Here is a 22851-nt window from a genome sequence, read left to right as displayed (position 1 = left end):
ATGTTTGGTTCCCCGGGGACAACTAGCAGCAACACACCTAGTTGTCCCTGGGGAACACTTGTGCCACATGCCCTCTGGCATGGGACAAGTTCCCTCAGGTGGGGTAGGGGAGGCGCTGGCCTCAGCAGCCTTACCTAGAGTTCAGGGGGCTTGGGTTGCTGTAGCCATGGCACTCCTGCAGCTGGGAGCCTGGCCAGCAACTGGAGCGTGGCTCTGCCCAGCCAGGGCTCTGGTTTTGGGTGGTGCACGCTGCCTTCACATACACCACCCTGGTTTTTTTTTACATGGGTTTTTTGACCCCGGACCTCCTGAGGTCAAAAAAAACCTGTGCACTACAACATAGCATCATGGAAAATGCCTGAACATGGGGTGTGTGGTGCTAGAGTGCACATCCAGATGGGCATGCACTTTCAGGGGTGTGCATTTGCCACAGCACATATTTGTGCCACTGCTTTGTGCCCCAGGGCATACTCCATCACACATCAAATTGTCCCAGGTGAGGTGGGGGAGGCTGGGGAGCACTTGTGCTGGCCCCAGCAGCCTTACCTGGAGCCCTGGAGGCCTCCTGGGGCAGCAGTAGCACTGATCTGGTTGCAGGAAGCCTGGCCAGCAGCGAGAGCATGGCTCTGGATGCCAGGCTCCATTTCTGGTGGCACACATGCACCACCCTGGTATTTTTTTTCCCACTGAGACCTCCCAGTGTTAAATTTTGATACCACACTGCAAATTAGAAGCATTACAAGGATACCAACAAGGAAATACATTAATTTTCCTTAACTATCAAAGGAGGAATATATAGGCTCCCAGGTATGGAGAATGTGCACATTCATTCTTGGGTAAATATAGATAAGTTTCTAGAAATAAATAATACAGACATACCTGTTTTTATTCAATTAATCAATTTGTTTAAAAGGTAAACCAAACCTCTCAATTTCACATTTTAAAAATTTAAGAAACTTCAAAGCAAAACTATACTAATACAACGTTATGGTCAATACTTTAAATCACAGAGGAGAGGGGGAACATTCAAAATGAAGCTTTTCACAATTCTGCCATTTTGTATATGGTATTGTCAACTGTTACAGACTGCCTAATCAAGAGGTACTTTATAAAGTACATGGTGCTAGAGAAAGCAAAAGTTCTTGATACTAAACTACAAGTAATTTAATCTCCATTTCTAAAATTTTCTTTTAAATTAATGGAAAACTGGCACTGTGTTTATTCAGAGTGAAATTATTCTGATGTTGGGACTGAATTCCTAGTTCTGTATATTAATTAGTGACTCTAGTCTCATCTGGTTGTTTTGGTTCTCTTCACTTAATTCTCACACCACGTATCTCTTGTCATTTCTCCTGTCTACCTGTTAGCAAAGAATAGCACAATCACCATGGGTAGCTGGAGACAGACCTAAGAGAGCAGGAGAGGGTCCCAAACCTCTTGGGCTGTTGTGACCAAAGAAAGAAGAGAACTACTTTTACAATTCAAAGCAGAACCTGTAAGAGGTGAATGACTGTAAAACCCGAGAAGAGACAAAGACACTGAATGTATAAAAGTCATGAGGGACATGCTATACATGAGGTACAAGGTACATGAAAAGCATGATACGGTCATCTCCCAAGGAAGAAAAGGAGGTACAGATTCTCCTATGAAAACCTAAACAGAGATGACACCTGTGGGATCTCCACTCTAGTGCCCAAGATGGCCTGTGGATTTCCCCAGAAGGACTTTCTAAATACCTGGCTGTAAGGATTCCTTTTGGTTTATTATATTGCATTTTAAGTTAGATTAAGTTGTGCGTGCTGCCACTATCTTACTGGGCTCTCTTTCCTTAAGCAAAGTTTTTTCTGTTCTTTGTCATGTCCTGGAAGTTGCTGTGTTCAATAAATGCTCTCAAGAGAACGGACTATCGTTGTTCAAACATTTATGAATTCAGTGCCACTACCTAAAGTCTAATACTAGGTCATGTAACATACTCCTCTCTATTTCTCTCATAAGGGAAAACAATGCAGGGGTTTAAAGAAATAATACTGGTCCCACAGGACCAGGTGTGTCCCCAGTGCACCTTCCGTGACAGAATAAGACCTGCTGGGGGGGGGGGTGCGTGTGGAAAGCACTACAACTGTGTTAAAATTAAGTACAACTGGTATGAAAAATCTAATCTAGCAGCATGCTCCCACCACACACAAATAGGTGACAAAATTGCTAATATGCAATTTAAATCATTGTCCTATGTTTTCTTTGCGTCAATAATGTTATTAATCAAATATATACATTGTAAAAGAAAAAGCAATGTTCATGTAAAATCCTATTACTTATTTCCATTTTTTGAAATCCTAAAGGATTTGTTTTTGTTTCATTGCAATAATCTTTCAGTTTGTGTGAAAGCAGTATCAATCATGGAAACAAATCTCAAGTACAGATTAATGATGCTTTATTTGTGCGGGAATACTGATAAAGAGACAAGATGTGTTTACTGTAAAAAAAAAAAAAAAAAAAAAAGTCACAACCCTGGATTTGCCTTTTGTAATAAAAATGCCTATCTCCACATGACAAAAACACTGTCTCATTGCCTTAAATATTCTAATGACATCAGTGTGTTGTCATGGTAATGAATGAGATATAAAAAATTTGGCATAATGATTTAACTGAATGACCAAAATGGGAAAGAAGGCTAAGTAAGAAAACACTTACTTATCAATGTCTTTAAACAAATATTATATAACAATAATAAAAAATTAGTATAATATTCTGAGCAACTGAAGATATATGCTGCTTAGAGCTTTTCTTCTCACCTATAACTTATGCGCTGCCACCCTCTCAAGTGAAATATTGCCACTACTGAACACTTCATTCACTACCTAGTTTACTACCTATTCTCTTGCCTATTCATTTCTGAACTATTTCCCTACTGCCTGACTTTTACCTCCCTACTTACGGTTCTCCTATGACGAAAGAAGTGGTTCAGGATAGTGTAAATGAGCATTCCTCCCACAGTCTGCAACATCCGGTCCCCTGGAGATTAGAAACTCTTCACCCTGCTTACTCCAGTGCATCAATAGTGATAAATTTTAAATCCAGAAAAATTAGGCATTTTCTAGCAGTCATCCATATGGAAATTTAAGAGTCTTCTCCAGGTTAAATCCTTTGATTGGAAACCCCCCTTTTAACTATATTATTTAGACACAATAGATTACAGATGTAATAGTAAACATGTTTCACACTAAAATATAAAGTGAAACATGAAAACAAAACACAAAAAGAAAAGTTTTATCAAGTCAGAAAACAAACAAAATATTTGAAAATAGCCTTGCCAAAGAAGAAGCACATCTGATAAGCCCTCTTGAGATTAATGAGACACTGCTGATCCATTTCAGGCCAGAATTGAACCATCTTTAAACAGCTGGTGAAGTGTGATGAGAAATTTTTCCTGGATTTTTCTTTTAATTCAACACTGTGCTGCCAAGAAATTAAACACCTCTAGGTCAGTGGTTTGAATCTAGTCCAGGCTAGTAAATCAGTAAAAGTAATTACCATCTGGTGGTCTACATAAAATAAATTAGTGGCCTTTTTATTTTAGCCTATTTCCTTGTAGACAAAGGTCTGTATCACAAAAGTTCCCATCACAATTGGAAATCTTGTTGACAAATCTCGGTAGGTTACCCTCCATCCAAATACATATGGAGACTGAACTGCCTTCTCACCACTGAAGGACAACTAAAAGTCTTTCCAACAAACCATTAACAGGAGTATACTATGAAGATTGCATAATTATGCTTCAGATAATGGGGATTTTTCATTTTTTAAAGAGTCTGTTTCTACAGGAACCAGACCAAATGTTTCCTGCTCCATTACAGAAGGGACCACTCAAGATCACAATTTAACTAACATTTCCTAAAGCTGTGCTCGCATCAAAGTCGCAAAATGAAGGTGCAAAATGAAGGCACATATATTCATTAAGCTCTACCACAAGCAACATAGCAGTTGGTAGAAAAATACTTGTTCAAAAGCAAAATTAGTATATTAAAGAATAGTTTTTTCAGTTTTTTTTAAAAGCAACAATATAAACTGAACTAACATGAGCGTTCAAGAAATTGTTTTATTTCTGTAAGTTCTCTCTCTTCACTTGCATCTTGTCAACCTTTTTTTTTAATCCAATTTATTTCTGTTTGTTAGCTTTTGTGGCATGCATTTATAATTAAAATAAAATCCATAATTAACCCAATTTTAAAACAAAAAAATCTTACACATGCACTCATAAAAAGGACACCAGTAGCCTTTTTTCCAGGTCATTAGTGTGACAGAATAAACAAAAATATATTTAATAGCTTGCCCCTCCCTCTGACTCCTACCAAAGATCTTTATTTCGTTTTTGTTCAACCCTGTCCCTGTAGTACAGATCGTACAATATTTTATTCCAGTACCAATTCCACTGAACAATACAAATTAACGCTGTTTCACAAACTCAACAAAAAGCAACACTAAGATTTGATTTATACTACCATCTACTTTCTATTATATCACTACTTCAACAAGTCCATCGCTATATTTTTTAAACTTATTTTCTTTTTCTACATTTTCCTTTCTCCCAAATTAGACAAATCAGATAAGCAAAATGATCTTGAACCACAATATTTATATAATGAAGTTTTGAAAGTTCTACATTTTTCTCACACATCCCCTCCCTCTTTCTTGTAATTCCATGACAAAATGCAGAGAATGTTAAAATGACATAGCCTTTCACAACAATATGCAAACAAAGCATTTTTCTCAAGTTAAAAGGTCCATCTTAATTACTTTAAGTGCCTCCTTCTTAGATTTGCTATTTTTGAAAGAGGAGAGGCATGAGGAAAGAAAGAAACTGGCTTGGTTGGATAAATAAGAATTAAACATGGGCAAAAGCTAGGCAAATCTAAATAGTCTATATGGGGAGAACTGCATTAAGTGGTAATTAACATGCCCTATTTCATAAGTATGTACTTTTGGAGCCATTTGGTATAATTTTAAGTTGCAAATTAGTTTTCTCATTTTCTTTTTAAAGAGAAACAGAAAAACTTTAGAGAGTACACATTTTGGTCTCAGCAAAATGAATGCATTTGTTCAAGAACAAATTTAGCTATTTGGAACAGTAAGGATAAAGGTGGGTCACAAGGAAGTCTAATCGTCTCCAAAAATGTATTAAAACTCTCCCCATCACCAACTACATGCACACAATACATTAAACTAAAAATGGAAATTTTAATTTAGACTAAAAATAGTGTTTATTATGGCGTGCCATTGCAAAAAAATGAATGCAACTTGGTCAATAATAAAGTTAAATGATTGAAAAAGTCATTGAGACATGGCTCAACAGGTATCTAATGTTTTTAGCAGTCCATTCTCAATACATCACCCTCACCACATATATTCTCTCTGTTCAGACTAATGCATACAGAGGCTGTTTCTGGAGCAAAAGGGATCTGGAAAATAGTAGATGCTTACTGGGAAAAAAAAGTCAATTAAATAACAGAAAGCTATCCAAATATGAAAAGTAAAAGAAAACATCTCTAACAATAATCCCAATTAAGGCCTTCATAATTTTTACAGAACTGTGTAATATTTTTCAAAATGTTAAGCTTTTTTTTGGATAACAGTTGTATGCTATTGAAGAAACCCTTGAAAGCAATAAGGTGTGCAACCATCATGCTGTTAGTCAATACAGAAAACTGTCAAAAATAGCAGCAGTAATCTGACATCACCTCTCCTCCACCTCAACGGTTTATCAACTTCAAAGCTTAACTGAGACAAATGAAAAGATCTTTAACATGTCTGATTTCTATATAACGTTCTTCTACTACTAACAAGTAAAAGTAGTAGTTTTGTTGTTTAAATTTGCCAATTTTGCAAACTCAAAAGGGTAGAAATTAGGTTTAATTTACACAGACACAGTTCCAGAATCAGTATTTTAGTAATTCTGTTGGTGACAGGTGAGGCAAAACATAATCCACTTCATTTCACCTAATCCATAACAGTTCCACAAAACCAAGTAGGAGTATTAAATTTAAAAAATAAGCAGATGATCAAAAATAATAGAGGGAAATCTATTATACAAGGTCTCATTTTTTCCCCCATAATCACTCCTCTGGTCATAGCTATACTAACATTATGATACTGCACAACATTCTTTTTTATAGTATTCATTTAACTTAGTCTCCTGTTATACTCCTAGGAGGGCAGAGAAGACAAGACTGTGAATGTATAAATTTGCCAGATTTAAGTTCCTATACCAATACAAAGTTTTCATTATTTTTTTAAACTGTTAGGCATACGTGGATATCAGTTGCCAGTTAAAAGGATAAAGCTACAAAGACTCAAGTTTAAAAGCAAAGCACTGTATTTTCTCCATTTCCCATTAAACTTAGGCTAGAAATCAAATTTATTACAGATACTGTACTTTTTATATACTTAAGTAAAAATTATGTTATTGAAAAACAATTTAATGTAAGATAGTAGTTTCTGAACTGTAGTTCCTGAAATTCATGGAAAAGCATATTGTTTTCACCCTCCCTTTCCTGTATTTTTTGCAAAATTCACCTTGTCATTTTATAAATCAGAGTACAAATTAATATGAAAACAAACAAAAATACATAGTATATTAATATACAATATTCCTTTTATAAATACACATTCATGCTTACAAGAACTTTTAATTTGTTGTTATTACGATAGTCTTAGTAGCTTTTTGTATCTGAGGAAGGTGCTTGTTTAGACAGAAAATTCCTAAGTTGGCTAAAAGGTGTTTGACCACAGTGTAATAAATTCAAAGCAAATGCATAAGAAAAATACTGAATGCAAGTTGTATTTTTACCTGGCATAGCTGAGGTAATGCTTTTACAGTAAGACAGAACCAAATTCCAAGCTTACATGGAAGCAAGTCCTGCCACCGTGGTTTGTCCAACACTCTACAGCAAAATAAAACCATTGTAAATATTAAAAATATTTCAGTAGCACTATACAATTTAATTGTTTATATAAGGCAGAAAAATCTCCTAAAGCCTTTAAACCAGACATTTAAAAATGTTGAAGTGATAGTCAATTCAGCCTGAAAGTGTGTAAACATTAATATAAAAATATTCATTATGAATACTGAATCATTAAATCAGATCAGAAATAGACAAGATCACCTAGCTTCTAATAATCTTCATATCTTTAATCTTGTTAAACACCGGCTTTTCTTCACTTTCACATAATAAATGCTTAAGCCTTATGATCCTTCAGCTAAAAAAGCCTAACCATCAAAGTGTTCACATATGCTGACAACCAGATATGAAGACTGTAGCATAAACAAACCAATACATAAAAATTAATGTCATTTGCAGTTCACTGAAGCATTACTCACTGATGTCATCAGAAAAAAAGACAGGCAGAATAGTCTCTGATCTCCATCCTGCATTGATCCAGTTCATGCCCCCACTGTGTGAACTATTTAAACCCTTTATTTCTTTCTATGAATCAATAGAAGAAATGGTGGTATCTTTTGGAGTATTCTGAATGTCACTATCTCCCTATTTTGTTTCTTAACTAAACAGCAGTGTCAATCCTTCACTAATGCTCGTTTCAAAGCTAATCAAACAATGCTAGATATTAAAAATAATCAAAATTTCAGCATATACCAAAGCAATACATTAAAACTTCAATGCACATAAATTTGTTAATTCACATTATTAATCAATTTATAGAATTAAGTAAAGAAATCGTATAATACACTTTCAAAAATGTTAACAAAAATAGATGCATCCTTTTGTATCTATATTACCCTTTATACATTCTGTACTGTACAACTACTACATAAGTATTATATTTCTTGTATACAAACCCATAACAACAGATCTCTGAATCCATAGTTACCATAGTTAGTACAAACAGACTCGTTAAGCTAGGAAATTTAAAAGATTGTCTTTAGGTCTGATCATACTGCACATCAGAGGTTAGTCTGACAGGATGTGCATGTGAAAAATTCTAACCATTTCTTCAACAACTGCAGTAGGGCCTTTAACAAGTGTCAGTTAAATATAAAAAGATACCAGTGTGTGTTCCCACCTTTCATTTTTGTCAGCAGCACCAGGTTTTACTTCATCTATACTCCTGCCTCCTGTCTTTTTCTTCTTCTCCCTCTTTTTTTTGCAAAGCAGTTCATCCTTAATGTAGAGAGAACTATGGTTACAGGTTATCATTAACATGTACTCTACAAACGTTACTGGGACTCTTCTGTGAAGGATAAACATTAGAGTAGCATTTATGTAAATGTATCTAGGGTCCTACATGATTAAGTAAAATCATCTATCTTAACAATAAGTGTTGCCATGGCATCCAGTCCTTAAACACACATGAAGTCCAGCTCTGTCAGTCATGTGCATCTCCATAGCAATCAAAGTTTTCTTAGAAGAAAAGCATTCAACTTGCCTCCTTTCTTATTCATCAACTTTAATAACGTAGCTTAGAAAATAAAAAGAGTAAACAGATGCTAATGTGTGAATACTGTTCAAATTAGTTTGATTTTTTAGCATATAAATAAAAATCTATTGCTTTCTAGTAGACTGGAAAAGAATAAAGATATACTTCAGCTTTGACTGCTTATCAAATGGACCCTAGAACATTTATCATCATGTTTAAACGGCACATTATTTTTGCAAACTGACTACAGAAAACACAAGTACAGTCAAAGTAAGTATGACTACTGAGCAGCTTGATCAGAGACACTTTTTTAAAAACAAATTTGCCACAATCACAGTCATGACCACAGAAGGACATGTTTCTGCTTCAATAGATGGTTGAGAGGTTGTGTGCCATCTTTCTAATTCTGATAATGAGCAAAAATCCTTCTCCCTCACTAATTGGTACCATCCACAGTTGACAACATTAAAAACATATTTAAAAAAAAGTTAGTGATAAAAAATACTCATCTCATTTTGACTTTGATTATGGAACACATAGAAAACAATTATTCTCCTAGCTTTATAACATCTTTGTTACTTTCACATTAAACATTTAAAATCCCATAAAAAACAAATTCCAAATGTAAAAAAAGATCACAAGGAATGATTCCAGTAACATATAAAAACTTTTGCAGGAATTTCAGATAAACTAATGATTGTACTGCATTTGATTTATTACCAATACTTACCAGCTGTTTTTCCAGGTAGATTGACCAAACCACAGCATAATGACCCACTGTGAGTATAATGAACAGGAGTAATGCCAGCTCAGCATTGCTCATTTTTCTCACCCGCCTGTAGTAGAATACAGGCTGTCGCCAATCTGGTAGTCCATTGATCAGAATATCATCATACCTACAGTAGCAAATATAACAGACTTACATGGAGTTTAAAATGAAATAAATCAAACCATTAATTTCAGAGAGAGAAATGACCAAAAGATTCAACATTAAAAAAAGAGTCAGGAAAACTTTTATAAATATCAGCCATGCTTTACTTTGTCAATTGTAAAACCTGGGAATTGCAAGTCTAAAAAAAGACAGGATTCAGGGCAATATATTGTGAAAATGTATTCCACTTCCTGAAGAAAAGGTGGAAACTCTACTGTTCCTACAGCACCCTCACTCGATTCACTTATGAAATGGCACTTGCTCTAAAATGAACATATGTTCTACCTGCCTGTCAATCAAGTGATCAGGTCTCCATAATAGAGGTGAATAACTAAAGAAAATAAACAACAAGAGAAAGCAAGAAGCAAAGTCTCAATTATCATGTGGATTTTAATAACATAAAAACTATGAACAATGAATGCAATACCTGTTCTTTTTTTTTTAATACCACCACTGTCAGAGTAAAACTTTAGTGCGATAGTAATAAGCCTTCTATGACAGTTAACTAAACACTTGCTTGTATCATTAGAAATCAAGGTTTATGTGGGGTAGACAAATCTTTCTTAATACAGCTGTTTCAAAAGTTATGCTGTCAATCTACTACTAAAACTTAATACAATTCTAGTTTAATATAGAAACCTAGTCCTTACAAAAGTGATATGGGTAAAAATCTGTTAGTTGCACTATTTTAATATAAATGAACTTATATTAGTCTGCTAGAGGACTTAATGCTGCTTCTTTTTAAAATACTATTTACACAGCCAAAGAAAAACTAAATATAAACCATCTAAAAAAATATTGTTTTTTTCTCTTAAAAGGCAAAAAGGTACGATATAAAGCCTGAAATACTGTACATACAAGATATACAACCTGTTCATCTTAAATTGAGCACAACTCATTACATATTCTAATCACACCATTTCTAGAATTAAATCTGCACTGAAAGGCCTAATTTGGTGCAACACATTGACCAAAATATTTTAATTAAAAATATTCTGAGTTAGTCGCAGGCCTAATTACAGGAATAGAAATAGGGCCTATATTGTCATGCAGGTCAGTAGAACTCAGTAGTAGGTTTTTCTCAAGTAAATTGACCGATCCAGGAATAATAGCGCAGCTGCTAAACTGCCAGTCTTGACATGTAAATCAATTTAAATGCAACAACTGCAGTAGCTACTTTGATAGTTATTAAATTGATACCTTGGAGATGTACTAAGAGATTTTAAAAAAAAAAAAGGATTTATCACAAGCTACTTCATTTTTTTTTTAGTGGAAAAACAATAGGTTTAAGAGCAAAATATACTTTATTCAATAAATCTAGAAATCATTTTGATAAGTGATTATTTGTTCATGGCAAGCAGAAATTATTAGGTATAGGAAAAAGGTTTAAAGACAAGATTTTGACATATGCTTTATCTGGATCCAAAATAAAATATATATTGTGAAACTATGTCTCAGTGTCAATTTTCATAATACTCACATCCATATTGTAAATTCTGTTTTGCTACTTGATTTTTTCCTCTCTTTTCAATACATCAGTTTAAACCTAGAGGCAACAACTTATTTGTATAGGAAAACAATGCTCAGCAATTAGTTTAGGAAAAGACTAAACTACTCAAAGCAGAAAAACTAGTTATTTCAGGATCAATCCAAGAAACCACAATCTTGTTAATACTTGTTTAATCTAAAATCCACAATACATTCTTGATTTCCTAAACAGGTTTAGAAATATCAGAAAAAAAGTTAGAATATTTTTTAAAAAACTCAATTAAAAGGGCAGACTATGCAAATCCAACAAAAATGTTGATAATAAAAAGGTATGCTTCCTTATATGTGAATTGAAAGCTTCTAAAGACATATCGGAATAAGGCAAAAAGGATGATAGTTTTCACCTATACTGTTAATTTACTAAATATATTCTCTCTCTGATACAATGGGGTAAATTAATCACTAGACAGATTATTTGGTGAAAAAACTTAGGAGAAAAAATTCTGATAAAAGAATGCTGCCCTATATTTACCTTCGAATACCGTTATGCATTATGAGTATTAACAAAACAATCTTATCTTTAGAATATATAATCCTTTTCAGCATGTAACTGAATTTAAGATAGTAAAATCGCATGTATTAAACACTCTAAACAGAACTCTGTATTTACTAGGCTGTGTCTGCTGTACTGAACAACAGTCTCCAAGGATTAAGTCTTAGAATCAATGCTCTATTGATTATACTATCAATGAACATTATGGCTCACACGACTGGCCATTTTAAGGGAAGATAGCTTCTATTATAACCCACTTTTTAGAATATATACTGTTAAAAGATAAATCACTGCTTTCAATGGTAATTAAGCTCTGTATTTGAAAAATAAAGATAGCATAATGATTTTTAGGGTTACAAATGTACAATGATCCCAGAGCTACTCAAAGCCTTAGATAATTTTTAATCTCGTTTTCCACATTTAGGACACTGTTTAATTAGGAAGTATGCAGATTATTCATTAAAAGTACTTTTTTATTAAAAAACAATCTGTATTAGCTATGAAGGGGAGTGAATCAAAGTATATGCAACAAGAATTATATTCAAAATGGAATTAAAACATTATTCTTATCTTTTTATACTGTTCATCTTTACATCTCTGCTCTATCTTATCTCATCTCATCTAGCTGCACTTTTTGCCCTTTCCTCAGACTTAAGCAAGTATGCAAAATGCAGCTAGCAGAATCATGAGTATGCCCAGCAGTTCTGTGTAATCAGCCACTAACAGTGGGCAATAAATAATCCTACAAAATAAATTAATCACAGCACCAGAAAATAAACTTTATAAATCAATTTTCTGTTAAACATTTTTATTTAAAATTTAGAACCCTACTTCAAATTAAACACTTTAAGTCTTCTATCTATATAGAATGAAGTTTCTGAAGTTCTAGAGAGTTAATTAAAATGCAATAAAAATCAGTTTTTGTAGTCTATATTAGTATTATAATATATGGTTACAAAGTATAACTTTTTTAAAAATCCAGTAAATCTCATATTTCACGCAATCCTTTAGAGACCTGATATATTTAATTAAAAAAGGTAAACAAATGTCAAGTAATCAGATTTTTCACTTTTTAAACTAAATATTAAAAATAACCATATAGGAATCTCTCTCATAAGTTCTCAAAGACATGTAACACAACAACCCTTCAAAATATTCCACATTTTCCATACATATACTCATACTGATTTAGAATGATGTCTATCTTGGTCATGTTCACAAATTAAAAAGGCTGGTTTAAATGGCACTAAAATTTTAAGTTTATTAAGACACCTTGCTTATATGCAAAGAACCTATCAGTGTTTAAATAATGTACATTTCCTTTGCAGGATAAAATCAAGGTAAAGAAACAGAAGCAAGTTTAAATTTGTGATTTTCCACAATATATCCTAGCAAGGGAAGGTATTCCAGTGCCTATGTATGACCCCAGTGCCTATGCATACGACCCAAAACTCTTGCAGGGGAAACAACACACAAATACGTTTTTGTGCTTTTACTGTGCATACAGCATGTGCATACAATAAGTTATTTAATGTACATTAAATGAACATTTGTTTTATTAAAATCAGAAAGAGATAACAAGACTGAACATTTTAAACTGGTATATGCTACTCAACACTTGTACCTTACTGAATAAAAACAAGCAGGTTTCTTTTATTGGTCTTGTTAAAAATACACTAAATTGTTGTACTATAAAGTAATGTTTGTACCGCAAGATGAAGGGAATACAATTATACCATACGTTTAGCACTGTGCATTAAACCAATAAAGTTCTCATAAACCTACTAAAAGAAATTACTTCACCGAGATGTTCTGAGAAGTTGTCCCTACTGTTTTCAGACACAGTTACGAGATGCGAGCAGAGATGGGAGAGTTTACTTAGGCTGCAAATGTATTAACTTATTTCATATGGGAGCTATTTAACAATTACTTGTATAGAGCAGATAATCATTCCTTCTTTAATCATTTCCAACTTTCTGAGGGCTGCCACAAGCTCCCAAACCCTCTCTGCACTTGGGCCAGGATTACTGCTTGAATCCCTATCATCCTTCCTCATATATGATTGTTAAGGGGTTGGAACAGCAAGGTTGTCTCTGCTATACACATGCTAGATGTTTGGATGCTTTCCCCAAGGCAACTTGCCCCATACAAGGGGTCTCTTTGCAAGCGATCTTGGGCACTTGTACAAGTGATGGGGGCTTTGTTTGTTTTAATTCTCCCTAAATTGAAATGGTGGGTTTTTAAAAACCCACCATTTCAATTTGGGGACAACTAAACTTAACTACCCCCCCATCACATGTACACAAGAGTTAGGGGGGCCAATCCTTAAAGCCTACCTGCCTCTCCCATGGTGCAGGGGGGGGGAAGCTGCCAGCAGGCCAAGTGGCCCTATCTGTGGGGGATCCCAATGCTCCCCTCTGCAGTGGCAGTGCCCCCCAGGTGGTACCTGCCCATTGGCACCTGGCCCAAGTGGTCCCAGGGAGCACCTCCACCACAGAGGGAAGCACTGGGCCCCACACAGCTCAGGGGCTGTGCAACCCAGCACCAGCTTGTGCAGGCAGGCTCAACTGAAGAAAAAAAGTGGCAAGAAGCCTAATCTCCTGGCTGCTAGGGGTGCCACAGCTGCAGAGAGAAGCACCAGACCGCATGCAGCTCAGGCAGGTTCTGGGAAAAAGAAAGGGGAAGAAGAAGGGAAAAAAAAGGATCAGGCTCTGTGCCACTTTTCATTTTTTTCCTTCAGTCAAGCCTAACTGCACGAGCTGGTGTCAGGTCACACAGCCCCTGAGCTGCACAAGGCCTGGTCCTTCCCTCTGCAGTGGCAGAGCCCTCCATTGTAAATAGCAATGCCATTAAAGCAGTGCAAAAAGGCAGTTAAGCTGCTTTAAGGGCCAATTTTGTTGCATGTAAAAAGACCCTTTGACACCTGCTAGACTGCAATAAACTTGAATGCTGCTTCCTATCCTACCCCATTTGGACAATGAGCTGCTATGGAAAAGATGACGAACCAAACATGGCCTGAAAAATTTAGCAGGAAGGGGAAAATCCCAAAAACATACAAAACAAAAAAACATAGCTGTGCAAAGCCAAGTGAGAGAACACTTGATCACTGAATTAAGGCTCATTTAACCTCTGCCGAGTACAAGGGGTCAATGCCTTACCTGAAATACTTCAGTCAATCCATCAAGCTCAATTGATACTTCCCACTTTCCAGTTACCGCACACTTCCAAATTCCAAAAGAGAGAAGGATGGGGGAAACCCTAGACACCACTAGCCCCTTCCCCTATAGATCCAGACAAAGACCCTCATCTTTAAGTTCCCAAGAGCTACATAAATCAATTCAGAAGAAAGTCAAATCTATTAGTTAAGACTGACTCTTAGAAAACAGTAGTTACCAACAAGTTAATTATGCTTTAAAGGGTATAAATATCACCTCTCTTTATATACGCAAATGTCAGTTCAGTTTTTCTACTGGGCACCCAAAGGAGCAAAGGATTCCTGAACAGGGAAATACTGGGCAGCTGCATCTTTTTTTTTTTTTTATAAATGTAACTTGCACCATTTCCAGAACACTTCACAGGTTTAAAAAATAAATAAATCACTCTTTCATCTATGGACGAGATATCATCCATGGATTCACATTCTGAGAGAAAATTATAAACAGACTATTTTTGATATGAGGAAAAAAAAAAAGTCTTACACTTGAAAGATTAAAGGAAACCCTTAAAAGACAATAAAAGGAAATTACAACAATTTAACAATATTGGTTTCCAAAACAAGACAGAAAAAAAATCAGGACAATGTTTTCAAGAATACAAGACCCAAGAACATAATAGTTGCAGGCTATTTCAACCCTAATTACATGTAAAGCAATATCCTGGTACAGAAAGCATGAGAAATTCTTAAGGAAGTCCAACTTACACACAGGAAGTTCTGGGTAAAAGCAAAGTGCCAGTTATTTTAACATGAAACAATGTTACCCATAAAAGCAAATAGAGAGAAGATTTCAGGCTAATCCATACTTTTGCAACTTTTAAAAGCAGCTATAGACATCTTAACTTCCTAACCCTCCTTGTTGGTTAAGAAATTAAATTTCCTAATCTTTTCTTGATTTCCTAAGCTTCCTGAAGCCATACCAAAAATTTACAGTGGGAAGAACAGAAAACATTCAGAATTTCCTATATTCTTCTAAACACCATAACATAACAACATAGAAAATTATAAAAACGCAGATAATCTCTGCTTTAATACTTGGACTCTAACAAGGCCTTTCAAGAAAATGGTCCTGTGAATCCTTATTTTAAAAACTGCAAGCGCAAAAATATCTTAATTTTAAAAGTCCTGTGCTCGGAGTATGGCTACTTATTCTTTAGCCAACTTAACTTGGGAACATTTAACTCAAGAGACACCTTAAAACAAATCATATGCCCAGATATATTACCTGGCCAGACAACCAACCACAAGTTACTGTTCTTTAGGACAGTGGCTCTGAAACTTTTTGGGCCAAGAGACACCTATTAATCATCAACATTTTTTATGGACCACTAAATAGTCTCATTAGCAAGCTTTTAATCAAGAACATTATGAAAAGGTACCTGGGGTCCAGTATCATCTGCTGATCAGTTTGGAAACCAGTGCCTTAAGACTATCTTTTAGGTTTTTCAACAGCCGCTGGTACTTCCCTGGGCTGCTCAAGACGCATGACAACAGCCCACCTCTTAGGAAAAGCAAGCTATCCATATCCCCAAAAAATATACATTTACAACATTATATATATCCATGTCGTTTTTTTAAATATCATATTACATGTGGACACCACCCAAAAGTTATTAAAGGCCTATACTGTGAATCATTCAGGAAAGAATATTTAAGTTTTATGGAAAAGTCCCTGCTTATATAATAAGCAGCAACCAACAGCTGAGCAGAGAGTGCTGTACCTATATTCTTCAAGGCACAATCCTAAGTAATCAGATTGTAGCATATAACATGATCCACTAATACAAAAGCAATATAGAAAAAGCAAGTACTTTCAGAGAATGCTTTAACAGGAAGTGACCAAGTGAAAACTGCCTTTAAAAAATATTTCTTTTAGAATAAGTTTCTCTCACAAACATGTCAAATACAGCTGACTTTCAGGAACATATTTGTTTAGGCTACAAAAAATATGGTCTCAAACCATGCCTATACATCTCATGTAACTCCGGTTTACTGTGCATAGTTCCAGTGAAGTCAGCATAATTATTCATAACATACAAAACTAATTCTGTACACGGTTGGGAGTCCTGCATGGTTTAAAACCTATGCAAGGTATACTCACCTCTGCCTTCTTTCTTCATCCTTCAATACTTCGTAGATAGCCACCAACTGAAACAAAAGCACTGCATTTATTAATATATTCCAAATCTCTAAGAAATAAAAGGGCTCATACTTGCAAATCTTTACATTTAAAAAAAGGGCAGTTTTAGGATTTTCCCTTGCCCCTGAATAATCCTGCCACTCTTGTAGTTTTACAATTCTTATTTTCCTGTACTTACATTTGTTTTTCTTTCCAGACTGAGGAAAATTAACAGACTGTGCAAAGGAAAAAATGATATCCCTACACACACGTCAGATGTACAAAGTATGCAAATTTTAAAATTAAAGATTTTCCCTCTCAAATCTCTCTCGCTCTGCTGTTGCTATCTTTCTCAAATAGAAGGGTCAGAAAGAAAACATAATTTTTAAGGTGATGGGCATCTCTTCAATGGTCCTAACATGCCCCCATTATTAAAGCCACATAGCAAATTGCCTTAATTTAGTAAACTATTGTGAAATGGCTGAGTTTGACTTGACAGTTGCATGTTATTGCCCTGTTAAGACTAAAAGGGAAAAACAGTTGAGACTTGAAATGAATTACTGCCTTAACTGATAAAACTTACTTAAAAATGGTGGAACATTTTCCTAAACTTCCATTTTCAAACTTTCCATCTGAAAGGTCAGTGCATGTTTACAAGCAATGTCTTCATGTAGAGAAAATAATATATTCATTTTCCTGTTAGCAGTATACAACTACATTTTTAAATACTTCGGTATTAAAAATATTCAAATAGCTGAATTCTAATCTGAGATACTTTAGATGACATCTGTTCAGCATTAAATCCAAATAAAGCAGGAATAAAATTTCCTTTTTAATAAAGGCTATCAATTATTTCAGAAAACATTTTGTTGCTATCAAAACTATATTTTCATATAAATAAGTTATGTGATTATAAAAAATGCCACCCCCACTTCTTCTTCCCTCCCCCCAAAGCATATTAAAGCACTTCACTTACTTGCCTGAACTGGGTTTCTGCATTTTCATCTTTGTTCTTGTCTGGGTGTAGAGTTAACGAAAGCTTGCGATATGCTTTCCTAATGTCCGCAGATGAAGCATCCTGCAAAAAACACAAAGCAAACTTTGTCAGAAACAAATTGCCAGAACTTTGTTAAGATCTGAGAAGACAGCCAAGTGCAGGACCTGAGGCAATGTAATTTGAGCAATCAGTCTAACAACCAAGCTATGCAGCTAGCCTGACCCACATGACTGAACAACCATTCAATCTAACTCCGCTCTCATCTTAACTTCTTTCATTGCCATACATTCATTACAAGAGAATTTGCCAAAACTTTCAAATACTTTCTTAAAAATTAACTAATAAATCTTCTGTGCCAATTCAAAGATCAAAAGACAAATTAAAAATTAATACATCTGTGTATCTTCAAGGAAGTCACCATTCTTTCAAATTATTATGCTCATTTTCTGAATTTCAGGCCCTTCTGCATGCTGTTCCCTTAACATTATTTACATCTAATTCAATATTTATAGGACTTTCATGCAATCTAATTCAAGTAAGTCTTAAGAACTGTCCTTTTTTGAAGTAGGTTCAGCTTGTATTTAATTTTAGACCACCATAACTAGCGTTATATATATTTCTGGAAGGTGTTAAAAAGAATACATTTGTACCCTACAGGTTTCTCTTTTATCTTTCTTATGTTTGTGAAAGAGTGCCTATAAACAAAATATTGAATCAATTACACATGTTCAACAGACTACTGCATATTTGAAGTATACAAAATACATTATGAACTGTCTGAATAAGAGAGATTAAAAGAGGCTATATTTATTGCCCATTACACAATATATAACAAAGCATCATGTTATAAACCAAGATCGTGTGTTTCACAGCAAATACCTTGAAAGACAGTATATCAGAATGATGCTAGACTTCTCATATCTAAAAGACTCCAATATAAATAAAGAACAAAAACTCCTTTTTCAGTTTAACATGCTTAGATAAGCCTGTCATGCAAGTTAAAATTTCTTGGCTTTAGGATTTATTTTCCAAGATATGTTTTAAGATGACTGTATCAACAGGGATGAATTAAAAACAAAACAAACAAACAAAAACAGACCTGAATTAGCTGTTAGAGGAGCAGAGCTGATACAAGACAATTAAAGCAACACTGTAATTAGTCTGCCAAGCTTTCCATTACAAACCATTATTTTAATTACAATTTTTAAGGCTTATGGCATCTTGCTGCACAAAAGTTATAGCCAAAGACTAAATATCCTTTGAAGGACTGACATGCAGTATCAGAGGGAATCTGAGGGAGAGTTCAGTTATGAAATGGAACATACAATTCTAAGATATTTGATCTACGATTTTAAGATAAAATTCTGTTATCCTATAAACTATACAGAGTTTTGCAGGTTAAGCAAGTAAACAACAATTGTTCTGACAATTTAGAGGAAAGCTGGAAGTTGGGTTTTGAAACAAAAGAATTTTCAACTGACATACAAAGCGTGCACACCCAGTGGCAGAAGTCAGTGGAAGTCTTTCTGTATAGCTGCATTTTATGGTTTTTATTTTGCTTTCTGGAAGCAAGGAAAAGAGGGAAAGGAAGAGGCACTGTGAGTTGCTGTTGGCATTTCAAGTAATGTAAGTAATTTCTGTTTGGCTTATGTTGAGATTTTTTTAAATTTTATTTTGAAGACCCAATTAGCTATTAGACCACTAATTAGCTATTAGACCACTAATCAGTCCACAAAATTTCTTGTACCATCATGCCTTCTTAGCGATTTAAAACATTTCGTTTTCACATGAAAATTTAAAGAGTTTAGCCTCACATTTTCTCTTTTGACTTCATCTGCTCATCTGTTTGGCTTATGTCAAGATTTTTTAAATTTTATTTTGAAGACCCAAATGAGTTTTTCTTGTCAAAGGCCCACTGAAAGCATTATAAAGCACTGCTGGAAATACTGTCAGAGTCAGGTGCTTCCAAAGTATTTCAGCAATATGTGTACAGGGTTTTCACATTGAAAAGGAAAATTTAAATTAAATTATGCTCCCTCCAAAATAAAGACTATTTACTTGTGGAAGATTTCAGATCTACTGTTTACTGCTGCTACAGCAAAATGTTTTAAAAATTCTAAAATGGGATCTCTTTCATTCCCACTGAAATTTGTTTCTTATGCTCAGTATTAAAAAAGGAAACAAGGGAATAGGAGTATATAGAAACTGTAAAGTAAGTTTACTTTTAAGCTCAGGTAAAACGGAGCAATAAGAAGTACGATATCATGAAATATGATATCAAAGTTGACTTATTTACACTAAAAACTTACTGGATAGATATGTAGGAAGTAATTTAACAACTACATTATTTACAGCTACTGATCCAGTTAGACATCTCACCTACGTCCTGGACTTAAATACAACAATGCTGTGTGTTGAAGGTAAGTATAATTTTGGAGAATCATGGTAGCAGATATGACAACAATGGCTTCATAGTCAAAACCAGGACAAATCACATTCAGCATTGTGACAGACAATCATGATTAACCCCGCAGTGAGGGGGAAAAGAGGGAAGAAGAAATAAGAACAGGGATGAATAATATTCAATATCCTCCCATATTTAGCTGAAATTATGGAATACAGCTGCTCTTAGACTTCACTGGTCCTAAAACTTCAGTCAACATATCTAACTTTCCTTCACAACTGTATTCAAGCACAATGGAATTCTGTAGTGCTAACAGACCCCTTGCTATTCTGTTTAGCAAGAAGAGAGTCTCTGGGTAACATTGGACACCTCCAGAAAAGTTTCCAGCCTACAAGTCTAAGTACAGAGAGTCAAAAAGCCTGAGGCTGAATCAATTCCATCTTTGCATGTTAATCTAAGCTGCACAGATTGAACCAATAAGCTAGTGAACAGATATTCACTTTTTGATTCCAGAAATGTAGCCACTTGCCTGCAGTGGCCCAGGCCACAAGCTGGGGGCGGGGTGGGGGGATGGCATTAGAGCACACCTCACTGCTTCACTGGAGCAAGTAGCATGGGCCAAAGCAAAGCCACCCAACCTGCAAGGGGGAGAGGGGTTGGTGGGGAGGTACAAAGCATACCAGGATGTTGGGGGACTGTGAGTTAACTTGAATCTGGAGGGGATCAGGGACAGAAGCTCAAGCAGATTTATCCTAAATCAGTTAAGTCTGATACTACATCCATCCAGGTTTATCCATCCTTGAACTTATTTTGGTCATTTTGAAAGTGATCTATGTGAACTGAACTTCTGTTGTGTTACAGATCTGAACCACTTTCCAATCACTTTTACAAGCCCATGTAATTTCTGTCCCTAGCCCAAGAGACAAGGGAGTCACGGAATCATATATACTTACAGGTTTGAGTTCTCCCCTCCCCACTCCTTAAAGACCAGACTTTGAGGACTACTTGGAGGGTTTTGTTCACGGTTAAATAAATATTAGGTTATTTTCATTGTTTCTAGTGGGGGGGGAGGGGAAGTTAATTAAAAAGCACATGTGAAAGCAAAGACATCTAGTGGTGCTCCATAAAATCAATTTGCTAGATGTATCCCTGACACCGAGTTCCATGTTGACAACTGTCTTGTCATTGATGACAAACTATTGGTTTAATATTATTTCCCTTATGTGGGATCACAGCACTAATTTCAACCAGTCTTTTCTAACTCCAGGTAATCTATAATCCCATAATGCAGCATCATACTGCAGATAAGAAAAAGCACATACCTGATAACTAGCATTTACTTGCATGAGACAAACATATTATCTTATGTGTCCTCATATATTGGCTTAGAGACTCTGAACTTAATGGAAGCCAGCAATCTAGGAACTAAGCTGGTACGATTCCCTTATCAATGGCTGGATCAGTACATCAGTACTGGGCTCTTCAGTGTTCTTTTACAACAAATGATCATGTTCAGACATTATGGGTAAATAATGTATTTTCCCAAATCAAGCCCTAACTAAAAAAGGAAAAAGCAACATTTGCTGACTTGTTATTTATGCAAAATAACTGCAACAGAAATTAATTTAAAAAATTGGACAGAGACCAAGAATTAAAAGTCTCAACCCCAAAGGTGTATATTATACCATGGGAAAGTGTGAAAAATGGCAGCAAAGATTATTTAAAATAGAAAAATGTTCTCAACTTTCAGATGTTTTAAGTTTTGCAGAGTGAAATCTAATGTTTCAAATAATTCTCCCAATTACCAGATAGCAAGCTACTTCTCTCTTTCTGTTCACAGTTTTGGACATACTATTTTCATGTGAAGCAGGAGTGCAATGGAGTTTCCTTGCAACAAAAGGCAGCTTAGCTAAAGCGTCAAGGGAAACGATGAATGTATGTTCATATCTGCAGTTAATTATCTCAGATAGAGTTGGACAAACTTCCTTAGATTTTGGTTTGAGGCTGAACTTGAGCTGCACAAAACATTCAGGATACAAAACATTCTAGTTGTACATGCCCCACACACATCATCTGCACACATCCCAACTCATAAATTTGTCATTAAGCCCCGTGGCGCACATTATGTTTATGCCAAAATTAACATGCAAATCATGCCATAAAGTGGCAAAGGTGCAACACATACACCCAATTTAAGGCACCATAAGGCAACCAGCCATAAAAAAAGTGTTCCACATATAAACAAAAAAATTTTTATGGTCCCTTAAATGGAATGCGTAGAATATCCACACATGGGGGCTGCTTGGGGGTGGATTCCTGACAATCAGCCCTGGGCAGCCTCCCATCTCCAACAGGCAGTGCCAACAATCTGGTTGGCACTGGCCTGGAGTAGCCCCAGGTCCCTAGCCAGCCAAGGGTTGCCCTGCAGGCTCTCCCGCTGAGGAGTTCAAACCCCTGCACTGGACAGGGGTTTAAATAAGGTTCCCAGTGGAAGGGAGAGGGGTAGGGGAGAAGAGCTGAAGAGTTTCCCCCACTGGGGACTTGGAACCCTCCACCTGGCAGCTCATCTTGAACCAGACCCAGAACAGCCCCAGGTCACAGCAGGTGCTGTGGGCCCTTGACTTTCAACTGGCTACTGTACTGCACTGGCAGGTAGAAAGGGCAGAACTGGGATCTGTTCCCTAATCCCAAAAATCACACCTCCTGCCATACACA

At 35.5% G+C, this 22851-nt stretch overlaps 1 protein-coding gene across 1 annotated transcript in view; it reads right to left on the bottom strand.

The window, feature by feature from the left end:
* Positions 1–22851, bottom strand: part of DNAJC1 (DnaJ heat shock protein family (Hsp40) member C1) — a 190008-nt gene that overhangs the window by 91935 nt on the left and 75222 nt on the right. The window contains exons 2-6 of the mRNA XM_019532204.1: positions 17712–17813; positions 16718–16764; positions 9161–9326; positions 8077–8174; positions 6845–6938 (exon numbers count right to left, since the gene is read on the bottom strand). Of these exons, the coding sequence (XP_019387749.1) occupies positions 6845–6938; positions 8077–8174; positions 9161–9326; positions 16718–16764; positions 17712–17813 (507 nt within the window). The remainder of the gene's footprint in view (positions 1–6844; positions 6939–8076; positions 8175–9160; positions 9327–16717; positions 16765–17711; positions 17814–22851) is intronic.

The sequence above is a fragment of the Crocodylus porosus genome, unplaced genomic scaffold, assembly GCF_001723895.1.
Source record: "Crocodylus porosus isolate Cpor-Errol unplaced genomic scaffold, CroPor_comp1, whole genome shotgun sequence".
In the NCBI taxonomy this organism is placed as follows: domain Eukaryota; kingdom Metazoa; phylum Chordata; order Crocodylia; family Crocodylidae; genus Crocodylus; species Crocodylus porosus.
Note: the sequence above shows the minus strand (reverse complement) of the source record. Positions and strands in the feature narration are given on the sequence as shown.